Source organism: Felis catus, chromosome B1 (genome assembly GCF_018350175.1).
Source record: "Felis catus isolate Fca126 chromosome B1, F.catus_Fca126_mat1.0, whole genome shotgun sequence".
NCBI lineage: Eukaryota > Metazoa > Chordata > Mammalia > Carnivora > Felidae > Felis > Felis catus.
In genome coordinates this window covers 58,631,113-58,658,930 of record NC_058371.1, presented here as the reverse complement: position 1 = coordinate 58,658,930, position 27,818 = coordinate 58,631,113, and the positions used below count along the sequence as shown (strand labels likewise).

The window sequence follows — 27,818 nt, the reverse complement described above, 5'->3', positions numbered from 1 at the left end:
CAGAGCATTTTCCTTTATCATTTATTTTTGGCCAGCCTGAGATCTCCTAGGAAGTCTTTAAACTTTATAGAGTTTCCTAATGATTCTAAGATTGCTGTGGATGTTTTCTAGAAGGAAAATGGGCCCCTGAGACCTTTTGTATTGGCTCTATACTTTGGGGGCCCAATCCTTCCTGTTTTCCCAATCTAATCTGTAGGCCAAGATGGTATGGTGCATCTTGGGGGTTTTTAAGGTACGATATTTTTATATCGTTAAATAGAGAACTCAGAGGTCTGTGGCCCTAGCACAAGCCTTTCATCCTGTTGTTTTTAATAATATAAGAAAAGAGTAGAATATTTTTATCAAACGATTTAATTCTTGAGTTGATACAATTCTAGTTCAGTTTAGTACTAACACATTGTTCATGCATTGGCAGCAGGTAGTCTAAAAGTGGAACACTTCAGATCATTATAGTTCCATCTCTGAATAATAATTGTGATTCCATATTACCCTCTAACAAAAATAGCTGACATTACTGATTGCTTACTATGTATCTGCCTCTAAGTCCTTTACTTGTATTTTAAAATTTAAATCCACAACAATCCTATTAACTTGGCACTGGTATCCCCATTTATAGATAGGAAATTAGGCGTAAAGCTGCTAAACTTGCCCAAGATTGTATAGCAGAATGTCAGAGTATGGATTAAAATTTATTTTTCTGACTCAAGTCTACACTCCTTACCACTACTACTACTATGACTGTGTGGATCTGTACGTATGTTCAAAACAAAACATAACCTAAAACTGTATTATAACAAATCAGTGGCTAAAATGAAGCTATAGCATTTGTCCCTCCAGTGCAGTTCCTTTACTTGCTATTGTACCTTGATATTTTGAGGGGTAAATTTTATTTTTATTTATTCATTTTAAGTGCAAAATGTAATTTGTTAGGAAAATGTTACAGAAATTAAAATCACTTAAAATTTTAAGATACACACTGTAGGTGGTTAGTAATGTACATGACATTAACTTGGTTCACCCTTAGCATATAAATGCCTAGAGTTTGTTAGTTGTGAAAGCATTAAGGTCTCATATATTGGCTTTCTTCCTAGTTCACTTTCTTGACATTTTTAAATTAAATGATTCCTTTATACTTACAATAAAATGTGAGTTATGACTACTTGGGTGTTTTGCCAGACAGCAGCTTGACAATGGAGATCATGTTCTTAACTGTATATAATTTAATTTTGATTATTTCCAGTTTCTTTTTCAGAAATGTAAAATTTGACCATTTGTGAAAATGTTTTGATAGCCTCAGATATTTACTGGAATGAAATAGTGAAAGGAATAATTAGACTCTTAGGAAAATAATTACAACATGAAATGTTTAGTGAACTTATTTGTGTAGTTGACTTCATACTGGTGGAAAGTGGGCAATGTCCAAGTGATAGTCTGGGGGAGCTAGAGAGAGGATCTGTAAGAGCTTTTGTGGATATTTTTGTCTTCTTTAACTTTATTGTTAGGCTTCTAGTTGGAAAGACTGTGTCATAAAGGGTAGCCATTGTGCTTTAGATGAGGTTTTCCATATTGGCAGTTGTAGTATTGTCACAGGATTTAGAGTAGTGAAAATAAGGAAACTCAATAGGTTTTAAGTTCTCTGGATATTTTAGTAGGATTTAGAAAACAGTAGTTATCTCACATCAATGTTTTTTGACTGAATATTGAATATATGAATGACCTTTCAACTAAAGCAGAAGAGAAAAAAATACCTTTTTAGAGGAAATAAATATTTGCCTCTGTTTGGGGCGGTGGGTGGACATGCAAGTTAAATTCAGAAGAGGCATTTCAAAAATTCAAGCAACATAAAGAATTTTTATTTGATATATTTGAATTTATAAGAATATATGAAATAAGCCAAATCCTCTTTTTAGGTGCTATCAGCTGCCTCAGCTGCAGGTGTTTCTGTAGCTTTTGGTGCACCAATTGGAGGAGTTCTTTTTAGCCTGGAAGAGGTAGGTAAAAAAATACAGCAATTAAAATTATGTATAATTACCATTACAAATGTATTTTGGCTCACATTTCAGTGTTGTAACTAGTGTAAGAGATGCAGACTTTAACAACAAAGATTTAATTTCATAAAGTTATTTTTCACGTATTCTTACATACAGAGTAATCCATTACACATGTTCTTTACCTTGAGAAAAGTCTTAAAAATATTATTCTTGTATAAATATTAGTGGTCATTTAAAATTTAACTTTGTTGACATATTTAAAAGTAAGCAGAAGTGAATTTGACTGTATAGAAAATATTTAACCACTATTTGTTAAATTATAGCCCATGTTTTTCTTTTAAAAATACTTAATTCCTAATGTGTTTTTGTGAGGTTTTGTTGTATGATTATTTCTGTGGCAGTGATTGATATTTAAGAAGATGATTTTAGTTGTGTCACTGGTGTAGTTTGTTTTTGTTCTCTCAAGACTTTTTACATGTTTACACAAAAATGTGACTGGGAATGTTTTAAAATTTACTTTTCCCATTGTTTGCATTCTTTTCTTTTTTTTTTAATATAGAAGAAGCAAATACTTCTTTTTGAGCTCGTAGGAATTGGTGGTGATGTATTTATTCACTCTACATGATTGAATTGGAGGTGAAACTCATTTTGAAAATAAAAAAATGCTGTGTCTGAAGTAATTATTAGACATTTTTTGACCAGTTGATATTGTGAATTTATAATGATGTGATAGCCAAAGTTATGAAACATCAATCTTTTTCTTACCACAGTAAAATCTATTATATGTAAATTCTAGCTGCAACAAAAATTAGACTATGATATTCGCCATTCAAGTTATACCATATTGGAAACATCTTAAAATTCTAGCATTAATTTTTCTTTTCCTTTTTTTTTTTTAGGTTAGCTATTATTTTCCTCTTAAAACTTTATGGAGATCCTTTTTTGCTGCTTTAGTGGCTGCATTTGTTTTAAGATCCATCAATCCCTTTGGTAATAGCCGTCTGGTCCTTTTTTATGTGGAGTATCATACACCATGGTACCTTTTTGAACTGTTTCCTTTTATTCTCCTCGGGGTATTTGGCGGGCTTTGGGGAGCCTTCTTCATTAGGGCAAATATTGCCTGGTGTCGTCGACGCAAATCCACCAAATTTGGAAAGTATCCTGTTCTCGAAGTCATTGTTGTTGCTGCCATTACTGCGGTGATAGCCTTCCCTAATCCATATACCAGGCTCAACACCAGTGAGCTGATTAAAGAGCTTTTTACAGACTGTGGTCCTCTGGAATCCTCTTCTCTTTGTGACTACAGAAATGACATGAATGCCAGTAAAATTGTTGATGATATTCCTGATCGTCCAGCAGGCCTGGGAGTATATTCAGCTATATGGCAGTTATGCTTAGCACTCATATTTAAAATTATAATGACAGTATTCACTTTTGGTATCAAGGTAAGTACTGATGTGAGGTGCTATTTAAGTAATCTTGGCATGTTCAAAACTTTTATGTGAAATGAGCAGTGAATGTTTATCTAAAAGTGGTTATTTCATAAATGTAGGCTGAAAAAAGTTCTTATCTTTTGGGTTTCATTTTAAATAATGGGAAAAAAAAAGAATTCCTTTGGATATATTGCTGAGCATGGTTATTTGTTGCTGTGTGACACATCACCCCAAAACCTGGCAATTTAAGAGAACAATTTTGCTCTTGATATTAGGTCAGTAATTTGGGAATGACTCAACTGGGCATGTTTTGTTTGTGGCCTATCATACATGTCATCAGACATGGCTAAGGCTGGTCATCTACCACCCAAGCTAGGAAGATTCAGGACGTCTGGCTCTTGAAACATTTCTCTCTCTCTCTCTCTCTCTCTCTCTCTCTCTCTCTCTCTCTCTCTCTCTCTCTCTCTCTCTCTGGTTTTTCCAGCATGGTGCCTTCAGAGCATTTGGATTTCTTACATGGTAGCTCAAGATTCTAAAAGCAAGTGTCCCAAGAGGACCATTTCTTACCTTAGCCAAAGAAGTCATGCACCATGCCTCTGTTGCATTCTGTTTGTCCAGACTGTCACAGAGGCCTACCTACCTCTTAATTGGAGCAGTGTTAGGGAATTTATGATCATGTTTTATTTTTTTATTGTTTAATGTGTGCTTTTTTTGTTTTTTGTTTTTTTGAGAGAGAGACAGAGTGTGAGCATGGGGGAGGGACAGAGAGAGAGAGGGAGACACAGAATCCGACACAGGCTCTAGGCTCTGAGCTGTAAGCATGGAGCCCGACATGGGGCTTGAACCCATGAACTGTGAAATCATGACCAAGCCGAAGTCAGATGCCTAACCGATTGAGCCATTTAGGTGCTCCCATGATTGTTTTAAACTATCACAAACTTAATGGCTTAAAATTACACAAATTTATTTTAGTTTTGGAGATCAGAAGTCCAAAATGGGTCTCACTGGGCTAAAATCAAGGTGTTCACATGGATTTATGGAGTCTAGCTTTTTTTTTTTTTTTTTTTTTTTTGCCTTTTCCAGCCTTCTAGAGGCTTCCCACATTCCCTGGTTCATGGCCCCCTTCTCCCATCTTCAAAGCCAGCAATGGGTGGTCAAGTCTTTTTTTATCTTCATTTTTCTGACCCTATTCTAAATCTTTCTTCCACATTTAAAAAACATTTGTAATTACTTTGAGCCCAGTTAAGTAATCCAGGATAATCTCCTGTTTAAAAAAATTTTTTTAAGTTTATTTATTTATTTTGAGAGAGAGGCAGATAGTATGAGTAGGGGAGGGGCAGAGAGAATCCCAAGCAAGCTCTGCACTGTCATTGCAAAGCCCCATGTGGAGCTTGAACTCACAAAACTGTGAGGTCATGACCTAAGCCAAAACTGAGAGTCAGACACTTAACCAACTGAGCTACTCAGGCACCCATGATAATTTCCTGTTTTAAGGTCAGCTGATTAACAGCCTTAATTTTACCGGCACCCTTAATTCTTCCTTACTGTATAACATAACACATTCACAGGAATTAGGATAGGGATATCTTTGGGGAGCTATTATTCCACCTATCATATTACTATAGGGTGTTAGCTTGAAAGGACACTGCAGACTCAGAGTTGAGTTACTAGCCTATGAATACCATGTCTTTTTCCATCAAGGATTTAAGGGAGCTAGGCCTAATGCCCTGGGATGTTGCTTCATGTGAATTTATAAAAGAATAATATTCATTAATTAGTGATTTGCCAGTAAATATAATTCTCTTATATGGCTGTCAGTGCTGTATATAGGGAATCCGATGTCAGCTAACCCTTGTTCCTTAAGTTAACATTCACTAGTGATTATATGCTTTCACAGATGTAGATTATGTGGAATAACAGCTTAATTTCAACAAAATTGTAATGATGGTTTTTGAAATATGGTCTCTGTCTCTTCTGTTGTTCTCTATTTAGTCCACTGGTTATAAGAGTTAAATAATAGAAAAACCTTGAAGTTTAAAATGTTTAATCATAGTGAATCAAGTTAAAGCAGCTGTTAAAGCTCCTGTTTCTACAGTAAGTTGATTTTCTGTAAATCCCAACTTTCTCATCTTTAGTTGAGCTACAGGAAGCTGGAGACAGTTGTCAGGTCTTTGTTAAGTCTCACCTCGCTCTGTGCTCTGGCTGAAGGATCCTAATCAACAGGAGAGTGTAAAACATATTTTGATCTCTTCTATTTGGATAACCTTTTAATGATCCTAATGCAGTGTTCAACATGCCATTATTTTGTGCTCAGCTTATTCATTTCTGTAACATTTTAGAGCTATTAGTATTTTAATCCTTAAATGATCTCGCTTAAGGTATCTACTATTCCTATTTTTTTCATTACATTTAATTGATACATACTCTTCTCCATATATATATATATATATATATATGTGTGTGTGTGTATATATATGTATACACACGTTAAACAAATATTGAAGGACCTGATAAGCGTGTCCTCTTTACATTGTACTACTTGAGGAATAGCATCTAATATTTTTTTCATTTGGTAAACAACAAATATGTAGGGAGGATATAATCACGGAGTAAAGAACAGTACTTCACACTAAATTGATTCAGTTTAATGAAAAATGCTTCATATTGTCCTTTTTTTTCCTTTCCCCATTTCACCATGAATTAATGAAAATCGTATTAGGGACTGGCATTAAGGAACCCTTGAGCTAAAGGATGAATAACCCTTAGGTTGGTTTAGAGAATGTTATTTGTTACTTTGTAACTGAAATCACAGAATTACTAAAGTACCATTAGAACAGTATTTTGCTGTAGTTTTATTTGTACTAGGGTTTTGCTATATAAATAAAACGTGAAAAGAATCTAAAGTGTTAGTTAGAAATCCATAATTTAGGTTCCGAGCATATAAGTAGAGGATCTCTGTCCCCTTAAGCATTGTGGTTTTGTTACAGGTTCCGTCCGGCTTGTTCATTCCCAGCATGGCCATTGGTGCGATTGCCGGAAGGATTGTGGGGATTGCGGTGGAACAGCTTGCGTATTTTCACCATGACTGGTTTATCTTTAAGGAATGGTGTGAGGTTGGAGCTGATTGCATTACACCTGGCCTTTATGCCATGGTTGGTGCTGCTGCGTGCTTAGGTAACGTAACTGTGTCTGTGTATGGATGTTTGTGAATCTGAGAGAGAAGAGAGCGAGTGTGGGAACACATTTATGCTTAATTGGTGAGGGGGGTGAGGGCGGTACAGGATGGAGGAAGAGAATGTTTTAACAGAAATGAAACCACTATTATATAGTATTTATGTAGTAATAGTTTTCATTTTGCCTGCTCTAAATATTTGTTAATACAAAAACTTAATGGTAGTTAGCATCTTTTAAACATCATGTAATGCTTTGTGACAGAAAACATCTCAGTACAACATAGGCTTAGTTTGAATCCTGTCAGGGAGATTTTTGGTTTTTTCATTGTCAGGGATCTTGGCTTACCTATAACAACTATAGCATGGTTCCTGAGATTAACATTTTAGCAAAGCTGAAGATTTGGTTCTGCAGTGATTTATAGTTAGCTGTAAAGAAAGAGTTCTTTACCAGCCCTCTTTGATTTAAGGTGCATTTATAGGAAAATTTAAAAAGATAACTACTGTTTTAACGAAAAGCAAAACAAAGTAACTGCATTAAATACTTAAGAGTCTGTTGTCCTCTTGGATATGAAAAATTGTTATTTTAAAATTTAAATGTCGAATTTTGGTTATGATATTAAATAGTTGGTATTTTGACTTACTTTTGTTCAATGAATCACAAATCTATAATTATTGATCTCCAAAAGAATGCTATCAAGTTAAAGTGAAGGACAGGACATTTTCACCACAGTAGCGGTGATTTAGTAGTTATCCACTTTCTGTAAAGTGCTGTGCTAGGTGCAGTGAGTGATACAAAAAGAAGTGTAAAACATGGGCCCACACTTCAACGACAGTCAGATTGGGAAGGGAAGGTAAGACCAAAACTGAGAAACAGTAGTAAGAGATATATAATAATTATATATAGTACTGAGTCTATGACAGTGTAGGAAACTAGAGGAAAAGAGAGCTGAAGTCGTTCAGGTAAGGGTAGAACAGGAGCTTTATTTCAGAAAACTAGTAGGATTTAAAGAAGAGGATTTTGTTGAGGAATATAATCGTGTGAAATTGAAGGAATTGGAATAAATTTGAGGATACTGATACTATTGAAGCAGAGAGTGCATTTTGGATACTTTTGGGAAATGAAGTTGGATTAGTGAGAAAGAGCCAGGTTATGAAAAGGCAATCATCTGTGTCAGGATGAATTTGTGTTTGGAATAGGTCGTATCTGTGGCAGAATCGTGGCTTTGGCAGTTGTAACTTGACAACTTTGGGAATGTTCCTTTACTTTGATTTTTTATTTTCTTATCCTTAAAATAGAAATAATAACCACTAATCTCCTACAGTTGTTTTGAGCATTATATGAGATAAAATGCATGTAAAGCTGTTAGCACAGTGCCAGATAAAATAAGTTACTTAAGTTCAAAACAAAATTCTCTGTGAACTGATTAGGACATGCCTGGTATAGTGTAGATGTGTAATACGTAGTAGGTTCTTTCTCCCTTCTATTTTTAGGTTAAAAAGCAAAAAGGAAGAGTTTAAGCTTAATTATACAGTATGAACTGGCGAATCCTGGTAGGTTTTTGAGCAAAGGAGCAACATGATGAAAGTAGTACTTAGGAAAGATTAACCTGGGAACATGGCTTATAAAGTGGATTAAAGGTAATGGGGCTTGGAGTCAAGGAGGTAAGATAAAATAGTATTAAAATTAAGGAACACAGTCTTGAGAGTCTGGACTAGTTTGGTAATAGTGACAATAGTGAGAAGGGACCAATAGATGGCTATTTTGCAAAGCAAATCAGATAAGACTAGGTGAGAGTCTAGGTATTGGATTCAAGTAAAGGATGAACCCGGAATAACTATCTAGGTTGTCAAGAAGAACATGGTGCTGTGCTGACTGGAATGGGTAGCTCTTTGGGGAAGAAGAGGACTTTGGTTTTAAATGTGTGGTATTTTTTGTGACAGTGGGTCGTCCAAAGTCTTTTTACAGTTGGAAAACAAGACAAGCACAGCAATAAGGTATGCATAGTTGGAGACATGGGACAATGGCAACAGGAAGTAGAAAGATGTGGATTAGGAGGCATGAGCATAGAGGTGATAGTTCAAAATGATGATTTGGGGGGCACCTGGGTGGCTCAGTCGGTTAAGCATACAACTTCGGCTCAGGTCATGATTTTGCAGTTTGTGAGTTTGAGCCCCTTGTCGGGCTCTGTGGTAACAACTCAGCACCTGGAGCCTGCTTCAGATTCTGTGTCTCCCTCTCTCTCTGCTCCTCCCATGCTTACTCTCTGTCTCTCAAAAATAAACATCAAAAAAATTAAAAAAAAAATGATGATTTGGGTAAATGAATAGATGAGTTTCTAAGGGAGAGGATATTACACTATTAACATAAATCACAAGGCACCAAAATATTTTACTCATTTTGAAAAGATTTAGAGGGGAGAAATGTATTAATATTCTAGCCACATAGGAGCTTTATTTGTAATGTGGTAGTAAGCAAGATAGCTATGATGTGCTTCACCAAATTCTTTAATTAATAATCAGCTTTTATAAGAGTGGAATTATATCTTTGCTATAGCAATAAACCAAAATGGCAAATTCGTTTCAGTTGGCTGTTTACTGTGAAGTAAACAGGTTTTGAAATGTTATTTTAATAGTCTTGTGTTTAACAAAGAAAATTGGTGTTTCTCTAGATCTTATTAAAACAGTGATAATTGTCCTAAAAGAGGAGTAGTAGTTTTCGATGATTATCCTTTTCACTAAGTTCTTTTTACAATTTGTGTTCAACTGCCTGGTAGAACAGTTCCACTGACCTGTCCTGTCCTCCTTGACCAGTGGTATTCATTTTTTTTCAGGTGGCGTGACAAGGATGACTGTCTCCCTGGTGGTTATTGTTTTTGAGCTCACTGGAGGCTTGGAATATATTGTTCCCCTTATGGCTGCAGTAATGACCAGTAAATGGGTTGGTGATGCTTTTGGTAGGGAAGGCATTTATGAAGCACACATCCGGTTAAATGGATACCCTTTCTTGGACGCAAAAGAAGAATTCACTCATACCACCCTGGCTGCTGACGTCATGAGACCTCGAAGGAACGATCCTCCCTTAGCTGTCCTGACACAGGACAATATGACAGTGGATGATATAGAAAACATGATTAATGAAACCAGCTACAATGGCTTTCCTGTCATAATGTCAAAAGAATCTCAACGATTAGTGGGATTTGCCCTCAGAAGAGACCTGACAATTGCAATAGGTACCCTTTTTTAAGAATACAGACACACATATACATCTGTCTGTATCTATATCGTGTATCTGTTGAATCTATATATCTAGATAGATAAAGGCATATAATGGATTTCTGGAGGAAAGGAAAACAATAATATTTAATTGGTTGGGTGTGTTGGGGTAAAGAGTATATTTTATTTATGTCCCTGAAAGTCTTATGCTCTTTAGGAAAGGAATTTGTGAATTGTTTTCTCACTAAATACAGTTTTATCTTTTGATTTGGCATTGTTATCAGAGATTGGAGTCAGATTCTTTTCCCACTCAGATAAGCCTTGTTAATATTGTTTGTAGTAGCATGTAATATATGGCCTAGCAAGTGCCAGGGCATCCCAGTAAATACATTCTTATATTAACTTAATATTGGCTTATTTGAATGCAGACTTTGAAAAATTTCATCTTTGGTCTGTTTCATATCAGATTCACAATATTTTTCAGTTTTTGGATTTAAGTTTACAGTAGTAACATGTAATAGCAACTTTGTTATTTTTTTAGTCTTTAAAAAAAATTTTTTTTAACGTATTTACTTTGAGAGAGAGAAAGAGAGTGACAGGGGAAAGGGCAGAGAGAGGGAGAGAGAATCCCAAGCAGGCTCCTCGCTGCCAGCACAGAACCCAATGCGGGGCTTGAACTGATGAACCATGAGATCATGACTTGAGCCGGAACTAAATGTCTGATGCTTAACCAACTGAGCCACGCAGGCTCCCCTATTTGTTTATTTTATTTTATTTCAAAAAAATTTTTTTAACGTTTATTTATTTTTGAGACAGAGAGAGACAGATCATGAATGGGGGAGGGTCAGAGAAAGGGAGACACAGAATCCGAAGCAGGCTCCAGGCTCTGAGCTGTCAGCAGAGCCCGATGCGGAACTCGAACTCAGGGACCGCGAGATCATGACCTGAGCTGAAGTTGGGCGCTTAACCGACTGAGCCACCCAGGTGCCCCTGTGTTTTTATTTTAAATATTTATTTTTGAGAGAGAGAGAGCAAGAGTGAGGGGGGTAGGGGCAGAGAGATTGGGGGACAGAGGATCCAAAGCAGGCTCTGCACTGACAGCAGCAAGCCCAGTATGGAGCTTGAACTTAGGGACTGCGAGATCATGACCTGAGCCGAAGTCAGACCCTCAACCTACTGAGCCACCCAGGCGCGTCTGTAATACCTTCTTTAAAGTGAAAAATCATTGAGATTTTATTTTTGGGGAAATACTGTGTTGAAAAGTATATAAGTCCTATTGTATTATGTGCTGATATTCCTACAAATAATATTTAAAGGCATTAGCCATAGTATGCTATTTCTTGGGGATAAAGTAAACTGTTGTTTTGGTTTATTTTGTTTTTACTTATTTTTTAAATTTTATTTAAATCCAAATTAGTTAACATATAGTGTAGTAATGGTTTCAGTAGAATGTAGTGATTCATCACGTTTATGTATAACACCCAGTGCTCATCCCAACAAATGTCTTCCTTAATGCCCATCACCCACTTAGCCCATCCCCCCACCTACCTCCCCTCCAACAACCCTGTTTGTTTTCTGTATTCAGGAGTCTCTTATGGTTTGCCTCCCTCTCTCTTTTTGTCTTATTTTTTCTTCTCTTTCCCTATGTTCATCTGTTTTGTTTCTTAAATTCCACATATGGAGATAAAGTAAACTTTTTGTGAGGAGTAAACAATTGTTTGTGTTCCTCCAAAATTTATTTTTCTCCTTATCTTATAGTCCTGCAGTATTGATGAGGAGGCTAGTAAGACCATTTCTATTCAATCCGATTCCTTTCCCTCTCTTCTCCCAACCCCCAAAAGTGATAAGTGATATTTTCATGAAGCTGTTGCTTTCATACTCCCCAGTTTTTAGTAAAGGACCCTAAGCTGCAAATGTCATGCCTTTGTTCCTTTGAGTCCTCTACAGCTTATCTCTTGGCCACTGCAAAAGGATTGTGAAAGATTTTAATTCTTGTGCCATTTGAAGAGGGAAGATATCTAGTCTAGGATTATTTCTTAAATCAGAATGGAAATGCAAATGCTCAGTTTATAAGAGTTATCAAAACAAGGAGCCTACAGAAAATATCCTTACAGTTAAGGAAAAGCCTACAGCTTTATAAGAGTTTTTTAAAGACTAGCAATCTCATCATTCCAAGTTTTGCTGTAGGCAATAGAATATTTGCCAGAATGCGCAAAGTATGTGGTCACACTTGGCTCTTGTATTTAAGTGTTTCAGCTTCTGATATAGTACCATGGCCAAACCTATAATCAGAGAAGAATTTCATTGTTCAGATTCCTATTCTTTAGATTTTAATGGTAGCCAGCCAAAGAAAAGAAAAAGGTCAGAATTCTGGAATTTATATAGAAATTTAAAGGAAAAAAGCAAGGTTTCTAAAAGATAAAGAAAGTGGTCAAAGTTAAGAATTACTCATATTCCCACTGATTCTGTGGATATGTTTTTCAAAGTATTGTTACTGTCTTGAAACAGAATATTGTGATAGTAAGATAATGTCAGTTTAAGGGAATAGATGTACTTTAGACATGCCATCAGAAATGTTTCACATGATGACTTTTAGAACATACCTTACATGTTTACCCATGTACATTTTCATAGAGTTTACAGTTTTGAATGAGAAAAATAGACCTGTCCATGAGGCTTTGTATATATGTATAATACATAAAATATGGGGTGCCTGGGTGGCTCAGTCAGTTGAGTGTCTGACTTTGGCTCAGGTCATGATCTCACAGTTCATGAGTTCAGGCTCCACATCGGGCTCTGTGCTGATAGCTCAGAGCCTGGAGCCTGCTTCAGATTCTGTGTCTCCCAATCTCTCTGCCCCTGCTACGCTCATGCTCTCTGTCTCTCTCAAATAAATAAGCATAAAAAAACTAAAAAATTATAATATAATATAACATAACATAACATAACATAACATAACATAACATAACATAACATAATGTGGAGACTTGGTTAAGTTTCTGACTCTTGATTTCAGATCAGGTCATGATCTCACTATTCGTGGGATCAAGCCCCGCATTAGGCTCTGTGCTGACAGCACAGAGCCTGCCTTGGGATTCTCTCTGCCTCTCCCTATCTCTCTCTCCCTGTCTCTCTCTCTCTCAAAATAAATGAACATTTAAATATATACATATATTAAAATTAAATTAATCAAATATATAAATATATATAAATTAATTAAATATATATAATATGTAATTTATATGTATATGACATACTTTATGAAAGACAAAAAAAGAATGCTTGAGTAAGTGGTAAGCTATATACTATATCCAGGATTGGGAAAGACCAAGGTTTGTTTTTTTTTTATGTTTATTTATTTTTGAGAGAGAGGACAAGTGGGGGAAGGGTGACAGAAGGGGACAGAGAGTCTGAAGCTGGCTCAACCCAATGTGGAGCTTGGAACTCATGAGCCGTGAGATCATGACCTGAGCCAAAGTTGAACAGTTAACCAGTTGAGCCACCCAGCACCCCAGGAAAACTCAAGATTTGAAAGAACAATTTTCCCATAATTTATTTATAAACTATACTTTTGTGTCATTTCATCATTTTAAAATATTTATAGATAGTATATTCACATAGTTCAAATTCAAGAAGATTAAAAAGTATACAGTGAAAAATCTCACTCACCCTTGACCTCATAGTTACCCATTTAACTCTCTGTAGGCAGCCATCTCTTTGATTTCTTATGTACTCTGTAGATATTCTATACTTATATATATATCTTTTTAAACGAACTGTGTCATGCTATCCAATACATGTGTACTTTTTTTGTTTTTTGTTTTCACTAAGCAATGTTTTCTTGGACATCTACCCAAATGAGTATGTAAAGTTTCTTCATTCTATTCTTTTAAGCTACATAGTATTTCTTGAAGTAGATGTACCATGGGATACATCATGATTTCTAAAATCAGTTCCTCATTGATGGACATTTAAGACGTTTACAATTTTCTGCTATGATAGAAATTGCTCCCTTATATATTTGATAATCTCCTATTTTTGACTCTGTGCCTGTGTGCAAATGGACAAAAATTACTAGAAGTAGAAAGTTGGATCAGAGAGTAGGTGCATTTGTAATGTTGTAAGATATTTTCCTATTGCACCAGGTAGTGATTATGCCATGTACTCCCACCAGCAGTGAATGACAGTTTGCTGTGTTAAAGTTTAGTTCAAATGGAGAGATTTCTTCTTGCATTTTTGTGTCAAGATTAAGTGAGGCTGGATGTTTTATAGATTTGTTTAAAATGAAGCATATTTAACATTTATGGTGTGAATAGTCTTTCCTATTTTCCAACTTGAGTCATAAAAATACACTTTTTCATTTCTATTTATGTAATAGGAGCTGTAAGTTTTACAGGGAGATTCTCAGTGTATGAAAGCCTAAATATCATTGACATATTGAACACAGTAGTATGGTACGTGACACAGTGACAGACTCTTCCCTTAGTTATACTCTCCTGTCCCCTCAAGATTTTTTCTGCGGAATAAAGCTTTGGCTTGCATACCTAAGAGAACTAATTCATTAAAGGTTTCCCCTTCCATAGCAACATTATCAACCTTAGAAACCTTAAAATACAGTTTACTCAATAATGTGCATTGCAAGCAAGCTTTTTGTTTATCTCTTTATAGTAGTTAAAATAAACTTTATACCTGCTTGGTTAGCTGAAATACCATTTTGTGGATTTAGAGACTTCTTTGCTTTCTACAGTTAATACAAGTGATGTAAGAATTCTAGATCCCTGGGGAGTGTTTTTGGACTCTTATCACTACCAGGTTTCACATTGTCAAAAATGAAGGGGACAGCTCATGTACCTTTCTTTTTTGAGAAGTTTTGAGAAGTCAAGCCCTTGAGAGTATATTAACATGAATGGGAAAAATAAGACATAAAATTTGTGGGGAGAAAGGTGATTACTTACATTTGGACATTTTGTTAGAAAAGAACCATTTCCAATCTCCTGGAAGTGTAACTCATTCCTGCATGCACACTTTAAGAAACTGTCTGAATCATATCAGAAAATGAAAACTATGATGATATTTTCTGCTTCAAAAGCCTTTGGATGGCATTCAAAAAATTGTTTTTTTCAAACAAAGGAAAACAAACCTAGCAGATGTCCTGATGCTTTGTAAGTATTCAGTAAATGATGCTTGTTAAAATAGTTACTGTATTCACTTAAATGACAAATTTAAGTCAGGCTGAATGTTCACTAGCCTGTGCCTTGTTATTTCAAAGGAACATTCCAATAAATTAAAAAATAAATTAGGTTAAGAACTTTTTCTAAAATGTTCTGAAACTTTTGTCATTAAATGGTTTATTTAAACAGTCTATAGCATATTTTCATTGATGATAGAATATTTGTTATTTTAAGATATTTAAGTTTGATGAGTGGGCTTGGTTTTAACTCAGAATATCTGTCATATATGATAATAGTATTTATACTCCACCATTCACAGGTCATTAGTCAGAGGCTTCTATGGGTTAAGAGCAACCTAAAGAGCATTTTTCAAAAATCATTTACATCATTTGCAAATGGGATTTCTTCTTTTCCATGCCTTTATCATGCTTTTAAGGTGGGTTAGTAAGTATTAGCCATTAGAACTTCAGTTAGTGCCTTCCTACCTGAATGTGTCACAACACAGGTAAATAAGGCTTTAGAGGTCAGAAGGAGTAAAAAGAATTGTAGTATTTGTTAATGAGTTCTGTATCTGCTTCTTAACTTGGGACTGATGCTTCTTATTTTGGCTTAAGTATTTTTGTAGCAAAATTCATGTTTGAAATATGTTTAGTATAGCAAATAGCATATTTGTGAACGTTTTGAATACATACTAACTCCAAATAGAAACATAAAGCTCTTTATTTTTGTATTCTCTCCATTTCATGAGTTTCCTTTTTCCTCCTGTGATCTCTCTTGTGCAGTTTTCTGTATCTTTACCCCTTCTTGTCTGGCACTTTCAAAAGTAGGAGTGGGAGTGGCAGCAAACAGAAGCACTTGAAGCAGAGCCACACTAGAGCGAGAAATGAGCAGAGCCTTTATAAATAAAACCTAAAAAAAAAATAAGTCTGCGTCCATTATGTGCCTAATTGTAGTTTAAACGCACCTATTGATGTTCATGAGTCACCCAGAAAATGAAACTTTAACATTAGAAAAGAGAAAGAACTAGCTGATTCACAGAGGTTGGAGTATATGCAACATAGTCAGAATTAAGAGTGAAACTCACTTTAGCCCCCCCTCTGCAGGATGAGTGACATTTTAACACAGGCAGGTGTTACTTGATGATGGCTTCCTTTTTTTTCTTCTTCTTCTTCTTTTTTTAATATATGAAATTTATTGTCAAATTGGTTTCCATACAACACCCAGTGCTTGATGATGGCTTCCTATGATAAACTATGCTCTCATAATTTGTGCAGGTTTTAAAAATCATATTTCACACATGCTTCCTTGTCCCCCAAAGTTAGAAAACAGCTTCAGCCCCAGTGAAGAAAATTGATGTACTAAAAATATTTTATTTACATGAAGACGATTTGTTATTGGTGTATTCTAATTCTGTCAAATATAAGAAGTTACTAAATCAGTTTTCAGCTGATTCCGTTCTTGGGGTAGAAGATAGGAAAAAATGAAGGGACCAAAAGTCATGGGATACATTTGTTTATTCTTTAAAGTCTCCCAGAAAGATTACCCCTAAACAAATTAAGTTTTGGTCATCTCTATCTCTTTTCAGAAAGTGCTAGAAAAAAACAAGAAGGCATTGTGGGCAGTTCTCGTGTGTGTTTTGCGCAGCACACCCCATCTCTTCCGGCAGAAAGTCCTCGGCCATTGAAGCTTCGGAGCATTCTTGACATGAGCCCTTTCACAGTGACAGATCACACCCCAATGGAGATAGTGGTGGATATTTTCCGAAAGCTGGGTCTGAGGCAATGCCTTGTAACTCACAATGGGTAAGTTTGGTGAAAGAAATCAGTTCGCTTACTGGAATTTATGATACTGTTTAGTGGAATTCAAATTCAGTTATTAGGAAGGACTGTAAGTCAGCTTCCGAGTGGGAAGGTCTGTTTTTTTAGTGTGGTTATTATAAGTACAGGATCAGTATTGATCAAATTGACACTTACCAAGAATAAAAACATTGTCAACTGCCAGATCTTTGCCAAAACATAAAGTAGTATTTGTCAGGAACACTTCAGAGTTGGCAAAGAGGTTCTGAAACACCTCCAACATGCACATTGAGCTTAGAGTATTTCCTCTATTAGAGGAGGAGTGAACCTAACCTGTACGGAGTAGAGAAAAACCTGTTTTCTTTTTGTAAGTATTTCATTTTTTAATGTAACTTTCTAGTTCAGTAGAAACTTTCTAGATATTTTGCTGCTCGCTATTTTAGCCATTATTTTACTTATCATATAATGAGGGAAATAATATATAATTAAATTTGTAAATTAGCTAAAATCCTCCTTTGGCAAATATTTGTTTCCTCTTCTCTACCTTTTCCGTCCAGAAATCTTTTATATAAACTGCTAATGACAAACACTCATGTATTTAAAATGTGTAAGTTGATTAATTTATTTGTCCTTTCCACATGAACTACCAGTGTTTCTCCAGGGTAGGATATTGACAAGTTTTGCTTGGCAGATATCAAAGGGACACAGTGGGGATGGTATCTACGGGCTGCTCAGCGGACGCACTCCTGCTTCACTGCCTCTGCTCCCCTCTCCCCCTGCACCTGGGGTCTCTTTCCCCACCTGCTCTCTCTCTCTAGTCCCCTTTGCTTCCATCACATTACTGTTCCTAGTTGAAATACTTAAGAACATTGTTTTATCTGAAGGCTGATAAGAGGAAGGCTAGAAGTGAGAAACAAAGGTACTCTTGATTATGCATAAGCCTGCACAGCCTGAAACTGGTTGAAATAGTAAACACTTTAGAGAATCACAGCAGGTTTAAAAAAAAAAAAATTTTGTATAAAATATGTGAGTGGCAAAACACATGACCCCTTTCTAAAGAAAGGAGGAGAGAAGAAAAAAAGGGAAGGAAATATGTGTATCGAGCACCTTCTTTGTGTTTCTCATTTAACTTTGTATATCTCTGCAAAGTGGGCGGCAGCCTCCCTGCTTTACAGTGTAGTCACTGAAGCTCAGAGGTTTCATAATATGCCCAGTCATGTGGGTGGTAAGTCATGGTTCAGGGAATCGAGTATCTTTCCAATTTTAGAACCCGATCTCTTGCTACTGCTTTTACACTGTTAATGACCAGTAGAGTGTATCTTCTTTCTTTGTGATTTCTTAAACTACTACAATTTTCTTGAACAATACATTAGGCCATACTAGGTTAGGAACAGAAATATAAAGGTAGAGAATTAGATCCAAGTTCAGTGTTTTCACTATGCTAACCAATTAAAATCACTCTAAATAGTGGCTCAGGCAGCTAAGCATTTGACTCTTGATTTCAGCTCCGGTCACGATCTCACAGCTGTGAGATTGAGCCCCACATTGGGCTCTGCGCTGGGTGTGGCGCCTGCTTGGGATTCTCTCTCTCTCCTTCTCCCTCTGCCTCTTCCCTGCTTGTGCTCTCTCTCCCTCCCTCAAAAAAATAAAATAAAATAAAATAAAATAAAATAAAATAAAATAAAATAAAATAAAATAAAATAAAATAAGATAAAATCACTCTAAATAGTGTGAAATAAATTATATTGAAGGTACAAAACTCTTGATTAAAGGCAGGAAGTTTCAAATTATTAAATATCACAGATACTGATTGGAGAAGAGATGTATGATAACTTTTAATGTTTAATAAAAAAATAATAGTGCCAGGGCACCTGGGTGGCTCAGTCGGTTGGCTCTCCGACTTCGGCTCAGGTCATGATCTCACAGTTTGTGAGTTCGAGCCCCGCATCGGGCTCTGTGCTAACAGCTCAGAGCCTGGAGCCTGCTTTGAATTCTGTGTCTCATTCTCTTTCTGCCCCTACCCCACTTGTGCTGTCTCTCTGTGTCTCTCAAAAATAAATTAAAAAATATAAAATAATAATAATAATAATATCAAACTTCATTGTTTAAAAACTTAAATACATGTTAAATGGGGTAGCTGTTTATGAATTTGTACTGCTTTGGGGACCCTTTTAATTATAAATGGCTCAGAAACTAAGCTGAGTTGTTACAATTTTTACTTGCTTCCAGTTATTCTCTTTGCCTGGCATGGTGTGTCCTTTTATGTGCTAACACATATAAATGTCATTCTCTAGTCATGATTACCTGTGATCACCAAGCTGGATGGGTCAGTTACCATATTTCACTTTGCTGCTTAATTTCCAGATTTTTGGCAGCACAGATATTACAAAGGAAAATACTTAAAGTGTAAAACTTAAAAAATGGGGGTGGGGGAGGACAGCTAATTAAAATCTTACCTGATATTGCCTGTTTGTAAGAAAGCTTTGGTAAGGGGGTAGCTTTTTCTAAAAGAATATGTTTAATTGCCTTGATTATAATTCCTTATTTCTGTACTTCAAGGAAAATAAGTCGATATAGAGAGAGAGAAAGAAAGAGATCATTAGGAGTGGTAGCTCTTGGGTCTTTATTTTCTTTGCAGTATGTAAGGAACGTAGAGCATTTTATTCTCACTTGAAGTTAAATGATTTAAACCTAGAAAAGAAACCATACCTTCTGTATTTTAGTGGATAGTGTGAAGATCCGGATAACTGTCAGCATCTTATAGTTCATATTGGGTCCACAGAGGTAGAAAGTAACTGTTTGGGGAAAGAGGTGCAACAAGTCCAGACTCGTAGATGCAAGTAGAAAATGAGAATAGAGAGATGAGGGGGAAGTGTGTCTGTGAATTTTAAAGATGTCAGCTATATATTTCCCGTATTTTATATTTTAATTAGCAGAATTTCTCAAAATCTTTTTAGTGTTGGTGGAACTAGCAGGATGTTAAATAAGCATTGCTTAGAAAGAGTTTTGTGACCATATAGGTTTGGAAGTTACTGGATTAAATACAGTTGAGGTTTCTTTATTGTGGAATATCTCAAAACTTACAATGTTGATATTATTTGAATCTCAGGGATAATAGGAAATACAGTTTTCCAAACTTGTTTGAACATGCAGTTTTTTTTTTTTTTTTTTCTTTTTTAATGGAGGAAAGAGGGCCAAACTCCTTGGACTGGTGCTTTTTGGAACATATTTTGGGAAAATGTTGGGTCATGCTCTGTTATACTTATGTCATTGCTTATTAGCCCCACAGGGAAATAGCAAATTATGTAAGTTATATTTTGCATTGAGTTTCTTTATACTCCAGAAATTAATAAAGTAGCAGTGAACCTGGCCTTATTCTCAAATCACTCTTCTTCATTGGAAAGGAAATACACGTTTGTCCTCCTTTTTTAGGGCTGTTACTTTGTAATATAGAGATTACTTTGTAAATCTCTAAATTTGCCATTTGGTCCTTCATAAATTTGTAACTTTCCTCATTTTGTATCTTGTGATTTGGTGGAGCTTACTAATATACTAACTGAAATTAATCACTGTATATAATTGGATAGAAAAGAATGAGTAAGAATTAAACTATTTAATTGTCAACTATTTATTTCCTGACTCCAGCTATAAATTAAAATGAATTGATGTTGTTTTTTTGTTTTTTATTTTCCCTCACACACTTAGAGAAGAACATCTATTGAGTGATTAAGTGCTTCTTTTATGTATCCATTTTTTATTTCATGAGTGCATTTTCTAAGCCTTTTTGGAGGGAGAATTTGTTCCCATGCTCGGAGAACTTTGCAATTTATCTTTGTTCTTAAGTTAGTACATTATTTTAAATAATGAGAAAACATTAGCAGAAAATCTATTTCTGCCTTTCCCAATCTCTGCTCTTCCTGCTTACCCACCCCCACACCCAGGCATCATCCTTAATAACTGTTTCATAACTGACACATCTCTAGTCCCAGACTACTTTGACTAAGTGAAATACCCTGGTAACATTCTTGAAGAAGTCAGAATGTTCAAGGGCAGTTGAATAGTAAAGTTGACTTAACTAGATCCTCAGGGAAATGTCTAGTTACCCTGAAGGGCATTCTGGATGGGCTTCCAAAATTTCATGACTAAAGCTTTCTAAGGTTTTTGACATTCATTATCTGTGTTGCCATATATTGTAGTAGAATTCATTGGCTTCCACTCTAAAACCAGTAACCAGGATTTTGTTCTAATAAATTGAATTATTTACAAGTATCCTTGTGAGAATTTATGTCCATCATTTTGCTTGTAGGTTAACTGAGAAATAATCATTTAGAAAATGAAATGCATAATGTAAAAGTCATCTTGACCCCTAATCATAAACACATCTTACTAGTTTATTTTAGGAAGTGGCTTTCAGCAGGTCCTGAAAATTGTTTGTTTTTTTTTATATTGGTTGGCATTATTTAAGTGCACATTGCCATCAATTTTAATCTGAAATAATAGTACGATCCAAGGGATTTCTTAGTTCTTCATAGACAATTAAGGCTAAGCCTCTACCTTTTCACTGCTGAGGTAGATCCAAATCATAGCTGCCGCATTGTTAACTTTTTAGCAATTAGAAAAATACTTTCCTCTAAAGAAGGAACACTGAAAATGAAACTAAATTTTAGAGGTTTATAGCTGTGTATTATTACTGTTTCTTTTTTGCTTTTCTTTATAGTCGTCTTCATTGTGAACTTTTATAGGGTTGCTTTTTAATTTAAAAAGGAAAACAACCCACCAATATTTAAAAATAGTATCATGTCTCTTATGAAAGTCAGTAGAATTTATGCAAATGGGACCTGGGATTTCAAATCATTTTTGTTTTTATTTTTCTAAAGTTCATTAAAAGCATTCTTATGGTTCATGTTTTTATTTTTTCTCTCATTCTTTATCATTATGATTGGAACCTTTTTTACTTTGATTTCTCACAGTTATTAGCATAACATGATCTGTTTCAGGATTGTCTTGGGGATCATCACAAAGAAGAACATATTAGAGCATCTCGAGCAACTAAAGCAGCACGTCGAACCCTTGGTGATTAGATATATCAGATCTCCTCATTAGATACCTTAGAAGTCAGGAAGCATGAAACTTGTGAACTGTTCAGTTCTCTCTTTCCCAGATACCTGCTGAACTAAAAAAATCCTACATGCTGCCAGTTAACATTTCTATCTCGTAAACTATGTCTGTAAGATAAATTTAGATATTTGTAAAATTCCATTCACAGGAAGTAAGCAAAAGTTACCATCTCTCATCAAAATCATTGGTTGCAATTTAAGAACCGTAAACAGTTTGGTAGTTAAATGAGTAAATGTCATTGGACATTCTTAAAGTAAACACAAGTCTGTCTACCTTAGTGGATACACCGGTCTCAGAAGATGCCTGACTGGTTAAAAATGTCTGCCCCACCAAACCCACCGAACCCTTTTTCTTTTTTTATGTTTCCTAATCTTGTGGTAGTCTTGTGGTAAATCTAAGCTCATAAATGATTGTTAATGGAGCTTAGCAATGTTACAATTGCTGAATGTTAAACAGATTTTTTTATGGGCACACTAACTAGAGTGTAATGTTGTATATATTTGTGGTCTTGGCATTAATTCTTCTTCTGCTACACCTTGCATACCCTCACAATCAAGAATGTGTGTCCTGCCATTTCATTAGTAACCTGTACCTAGTTTATGTGTGTGCCCCTTTTGTATGATGTTTCCAGAATGCTGTGAGCAGCTCTTGGGGTCAAATGCATTTGTTTTAACCGGGTTTATGTCCTAGTGGTTTCATGACTAAAGATAAAGTTTGAATTATCTTAATCATATAACCTAAAAAATCGTCTGGCTTTAGCTATTAATGCCTGAAATTATTTTGCCCTGCAATTATCATACCTATATAAAACCTGTCCCAGTTTGCTTAAGTACACAACTGATTATGTATTCCTGTTGTTTGCTAATATTTCACAAGTGTTTCATGCATCCTTTTTTAAAAAACTACTAACCAGAATAATAAATAGCTACTCATTCATTCTGCTTTCTGCTTCACCTATAATAATCTTTTAGGACTGCTTCTTGATTTTTCACCTATCTTTTAATGTGAGCATTAACAACCAAGACTTTCATAAAAGCACTGTATCTTAACTTTTTTGGCCAAAATCAAAAGAGGAAAACATTGACGTGTGTACTAGAAACTTGGGTTTGTCTTATAGATTTATTCTTGGGGCTCTGAAGTTTGGGATTAGAGTTCTTTGTTGACCATTTTATATGCATTTTATCTCAATTGTATGTGCTTTCATGAAGATTCTGCATACAACTGGGCAATCTTTACATTATTTTTTAAAGTTGATTAAGTTTGGTTTTAAAACCGTGGAATATTGAGATTTGGTCATCAGACATTTTACTGCTTTCTTGATGTCACGGGAATTAATTTTCCTTCTCAAATGGGATCAGTGTCATCTCTTATTTTATATGTCCTCCCATTTTTTTGTTACTTTTTTGTTGGCATACATTAATCAGAATACCTCTACTTCAGTGAGGCATGAAGTCCTCAGAGTCTCAGTGGAAAGGACATTGTCTTATTAGTGACCATAATACTTTTATATCAAAGGATGGTTGCTGGCTAATTTAATTATCTTTACCAGTAAAACACTTTCTGAAAATACAAAATCACGATGCTTGCTTTGCTCTGTTCCTGTCAACAAAAAGTGTTAGCTATAGATTTAGCTCTTCTTTTCTTTTCCCTTTTATTTAAATAGCACTCTTCTGCTTATTCCTTTCAGGCGCCTCCTTGGCATTATAACAAAAAAAGATATCCTCCGTCATATGGCCCAGACGGCAAACCAAGACCCCGCTTCAATAATGTTCAACTGAATCCTATAGATGAGGAGAGAGAGGAAACAGAAGAGGAAGTTCATTTGTTGAATAGCACAACTCTTTAACCTGAAGGAGTCGTCTACTTTTTTTTCCTCCTTTAAAAAAAAAAAAAAAAAGGAAAATATAAAACCCAGGCTTTTGCAACATGGTTTGCAAATAATGCTGGTGGCATGGAGGAGTTGTTTGGGGAGGGAAAGGAGAGAGAGAAGGAGACGAGTGAGGTATTTCCCCATCTAACCAAGAGCAGCAAATCATCTCCTGTGGTTCTGCACTGGATGCATTCAGCTGAGGACGTGCCGTGATAGTGCAGGCTTGAGCCTCAACGGAGAGGACGCCGCAGTCCTGGAGCACCTGGCCGGTTACTCCAACATTTTGCAAAGACGCATTATCAGTCCCTATTCTGGAGGGATTATTTGAATTGAGCCATCTATAAGACTGCAGGGTCTTGCCCTTTTGTATCAAAACTGTTCTGTTTAATTCATGACTTATATAGTTAAGCATTATCTTTCTACATTCCAGAAGAGCTTTTATTTCTCTCTCTGTCTCTCTCTCTCTCTCTCCCTCTCTCTTTCTCTCTTGAGCTGCAACAAAACCTCTTTAAATTGGTGTACCCTTTTGAAACAGTCCTTTCTCATATTGAGATGTACTGTGATTTTACTGAAGTTTCATCGCAAGAAGGGAGTGTTTCTTGTGCCATTAACCATGTAGTGTGTACCATCGCTGAATGCTTGGAGCTGTCTCATGTACCACAACAAAGGCTAATCAAACAGGTAAAATCTCGAATGAAGTGTGAACAAAAGCTCTCAGCTTGTGTGCATTGTGGTTCAGAATCAACAACAATGAAACTTGACTTGTTAAGGATAAACAGTTTTCTTTTTGTTTTTTTCCTGCTCAGACTTTATGGATAATGTGACCTGGTCTTATGCAAATTTTCTATTCTAAAACTACTATAATATACAAGTACTGTTCAGCATAAAGAAACAAAATGCTGCTGCTTTGACAGTAAAGAGAAGGAAGTATTCTGTTTCGCTGTATCTGGAATTAATTGCATGTTTAAACACTGGAATTTTTTTTTCTTGAAATTAGATCATTTTTCTTTCCTCAAGATATTTTATTGCTGACACTGAAGAAGAAATGTAATTCATAACTTGCACTAAATGTATATTTCTTTTCTTAAAAATTTACCATTCTTATTTATATTTTTATGGATTAAAATTTATAAAATACAGATCAGTTAATATCGCGCTTAAATAATTTTACCTTTTTAATGTGATTTTTATAGACTAATTCAGACTTACAAATATGGAGTTACGAACAAAGTTTACAATGGGAACAAGGGTTTAAAAAGAGGTTGTGGTTATTTGTCTATGATTCAATGTGTACATAAACCTTTTTCTGATCTTTCACTGCCATCCTCTGGATTATGTCTTCTGACCTGTATACATTTTGATCATTAACTAGCAAGTTAAAATATGACAAATCACTTTGCAGATTAAAACCAAAAGTTAAATGGTATTAACCTTTTTTTTAAAAAAAAAATTGAAAACCACTGCAAAGGTAGCAGTTAAAATTTTAATATGAACATAACCTTTGATTCTTTGGGTTTGTCACATCCATCAGTGAGTATTGTTTTGAATATCCACAGTGCGGAGTTTTGCAGGATGCGTTGAAAATGTCCTAGGGTGTGTCTGGGATTTTTGTTTTTGGAAATGTCTGTCTTGATCGTGGTCTTAATTCACTGTCAGCAAAGGAGGTTTACTTGTATGACTGGCCTAAATATTCTGGGCTTACGCATTTTTGGTAGGAAATGAATTTTTGCAGACAGGCATTTTCTGAAACATAACTGGCAGTAAGCCGTTTTTACATTTTGGAAGTGATTCTTCACTTCCTAGTTCTTAAAAATAATGTATCTATAAGATCTTGAAGCTTTATTAGATCATGAAGCCATATTAGAATGACAGTTGAAAGTTGAGTAACATTTTAGGAATTTCATGGAATATTCTTAGTTTTGCTATCTGCCTAAAATCAGTATTTTGAATCTTAGTTTATTTCCTCCCTTTGGCAAACTTCAAGCTTTCTTAATGATCCCTTCATTTGGCCATCCAGAGTGAAATCTTTTCTAAACAGTACTTCTGTGTATCTTACCCGTGTATCTTGTCCTAAGTGTATCTGCAGTGTGAACTCCTCAGCATTGGCTATTAAGTAGGTTCTCTTGAGTTATAAGCCTTCAAAGGAGAAACGAGTTTCTTTGCAGATAGCTTCATAACATCAGACCTCACATGGATTTTATTTTCCATGAGTCCTTTTGGATTTCAGGTCCTTCTTTCATTGCCCATCCTGCTTCACAGACTGACATTTCAGGGTGGATATTCAAGGTGGATATTAATTTTCTTCTCGGTATATTTCTATCCCTTGATGTGTCTTACTGCTAAAATACAGGAAAAGTGTTATATCTTTAATGCATTCAGTGGTTTTCTTGGGTAATACTATCTATTCCACTTTTCTTTTTGATATGTTGAGGTGTGTCTGCTTTTCAACCAAATGATGAAATACTAGAGACCATGAAATATATGTGCCTGGCTAATTGGCAAATTAATTGACCAATATAATCAGTGGAGCGCCTTATTGGAGTACCCTTTTTCAGAAGGTATGATGAGAATGGGCAAGGGTGTCAGCATCTCTTATTAATAATTGTTTTCAGTTTTGGTTCATGAAGAATGCTTAGTTTGTTAATCTGTGATGTTGCCTAGAGCTGTATTTATCTGTTTTTATTTATACTAGTGTAGTAAAGCTGCATATCATTACAGTAAAAATGATTACTGTGATGAGTTAATCAGAAAAATCTATTAAAATCTATATGACAATGTGTGGTTTGGCCTTTAATTATATCTCTAACAGTCCTCACACTTGACTGCTGCTCTATGCAGTGCAGGCCAATATGCCTGGGGCATGCAGCCTCCGAGGGGTGGTAAATAAAATGTGTCTCTCAGGTTACAAAGCCACTTCTATACTTCTATACTTCGCAGGCAAGGAGCAATGACAGAATAGATGTTGCCTTGAGTAACAGGATGTACATACTTCCAGCAATAGAATAGAGCCTCCACTTGTCAGCGAGAAGTCGCAGGTTTACCACAAGATTTCACTTCAGTTTATTTTCAAAAAGAAAAATTAGGCTGTTAGCATATAGATAAAACATGTAAATGATTTAAATGTTTTGAAAATATTACTCTGTAAATTTGCTAAGAGAACTGCCTGAAAGGAGGTGGTAACATTTGAATTCCTAAAAGATTTCAGTAGTCTAATATGAAACTCTTAGTAAAAAGTCAAACACTTGCTAAAAAGTCCAGGATAGATTTTTTTATCATTCATTTTATTTGATCATTCACTACTTTTTTTTTTAATGTTTATTTATTTTTGAGAGAGAGAGAATGCGAGTTGGGGGTGGGGGCAGAGAAAGAGGGAGACACGGAATCTGAAGCAGACTCCAGGCTCTGAGCTGTCCGCACAGAGCGTGATGCAGAGCTCAAACTCAAGAGCCATGAGATCATGACCTGAGCCGAAATCAGACACTTAACCAACTGAGCCACACAGACACCCCCCTCCTCCACCCACTGCTTTTTAAAAAAGTACTTACTGTATGATAGATGCTGTGCTATCATTCATTGAAGCTTACATTCCATTAGGGGAAGAAACATCTATGGTATGTCAGATGGTGATAAATATCACAAGTTAATTAGTTCAGCAATTTTTTTTTTTTTTTTTTTGGTGTGCCCCTCACCATTATAGGCATACATAAATCAGGCAAAAATTCCCATTCTAATGGAGAAAAGTAATGGGGAAGATGCTATTTTTATAGAGGGCCTCAGGGATAAGGTGACTTTTGAGCAGAATCCTAAAGAAAGTGAGGGAATGATAGTTATCTGTAAGAAAAATGTTCCAAAAAGAAGAAATAGTATATGCAAACATCCTGAGGTACGGTATGCCTGACAATTATAGGGGATACCAAGTAGGTCGCTGGCTGTAGTGGGGAGTGGGGTGGGAAATGAGGAAAGAGGTTGGGGGTGTAGGAATTTGACTTAATTATGGCTAAAATGGTAAGTCAGCGAGGCAGAAAAGTGACATGATCTGACAACATGATCTCT

General features: G+C 35.6%; 1 protein-coding gene across 5 annotated transcripts in view; it reads left to right on the top strand.

Annotated features, from left to right (window-relative positions):
- Positions 1 to 26,542, top strand: part of CLCN3 (chloride voltage-gated channel 3) — a 97,236-nt gene extending 70,694 nt beyond the window's left edge. For 3 of the 5 annotated variants that reach the window (XM_003984867.6, XM_011281581.4, XM_045055683.1), the window contains 7 exons: positions 1,911 to 1,991; positions 2,891 to 3,436; positions 6,412 to 6,598; positions 9,429 to 9,827; positions 16,567 to 16,783; positions 21,775 to 21,850; positions 23,583 to 26,542. In XM_003984867.6, the coding sequence (XP_003984916.2) occupies positions 1,911 to 1,991; positions 2,891 to 3,436; positions 6,412 to 6,598; positions 9,429 to 9,827; positions 16,567 to 16,783; positions 21,775 to 21,850; positions 23,583 to 23,741 (1,665 nt within the window). In that variant the 3' untranslated portion in view covers positions 23,742 to 26,542. The remainder of the gene's footprint in view (positions 1 to 1,910; positions 1,992 to 2,890; positions 3,437 to 6,411; positions 6,599 to 9,428; positions 9,828 to 16,566; positions 16,784 to 21,774; positions 21,851 to 23,582) is intronic. The other 2 variants (XM_011281582.4, XM_011281583.4) reach the window with 1 other exon arrangement.
- Positions 26,543 to 27,818: the final 1,276 nt, after the last annotated feature.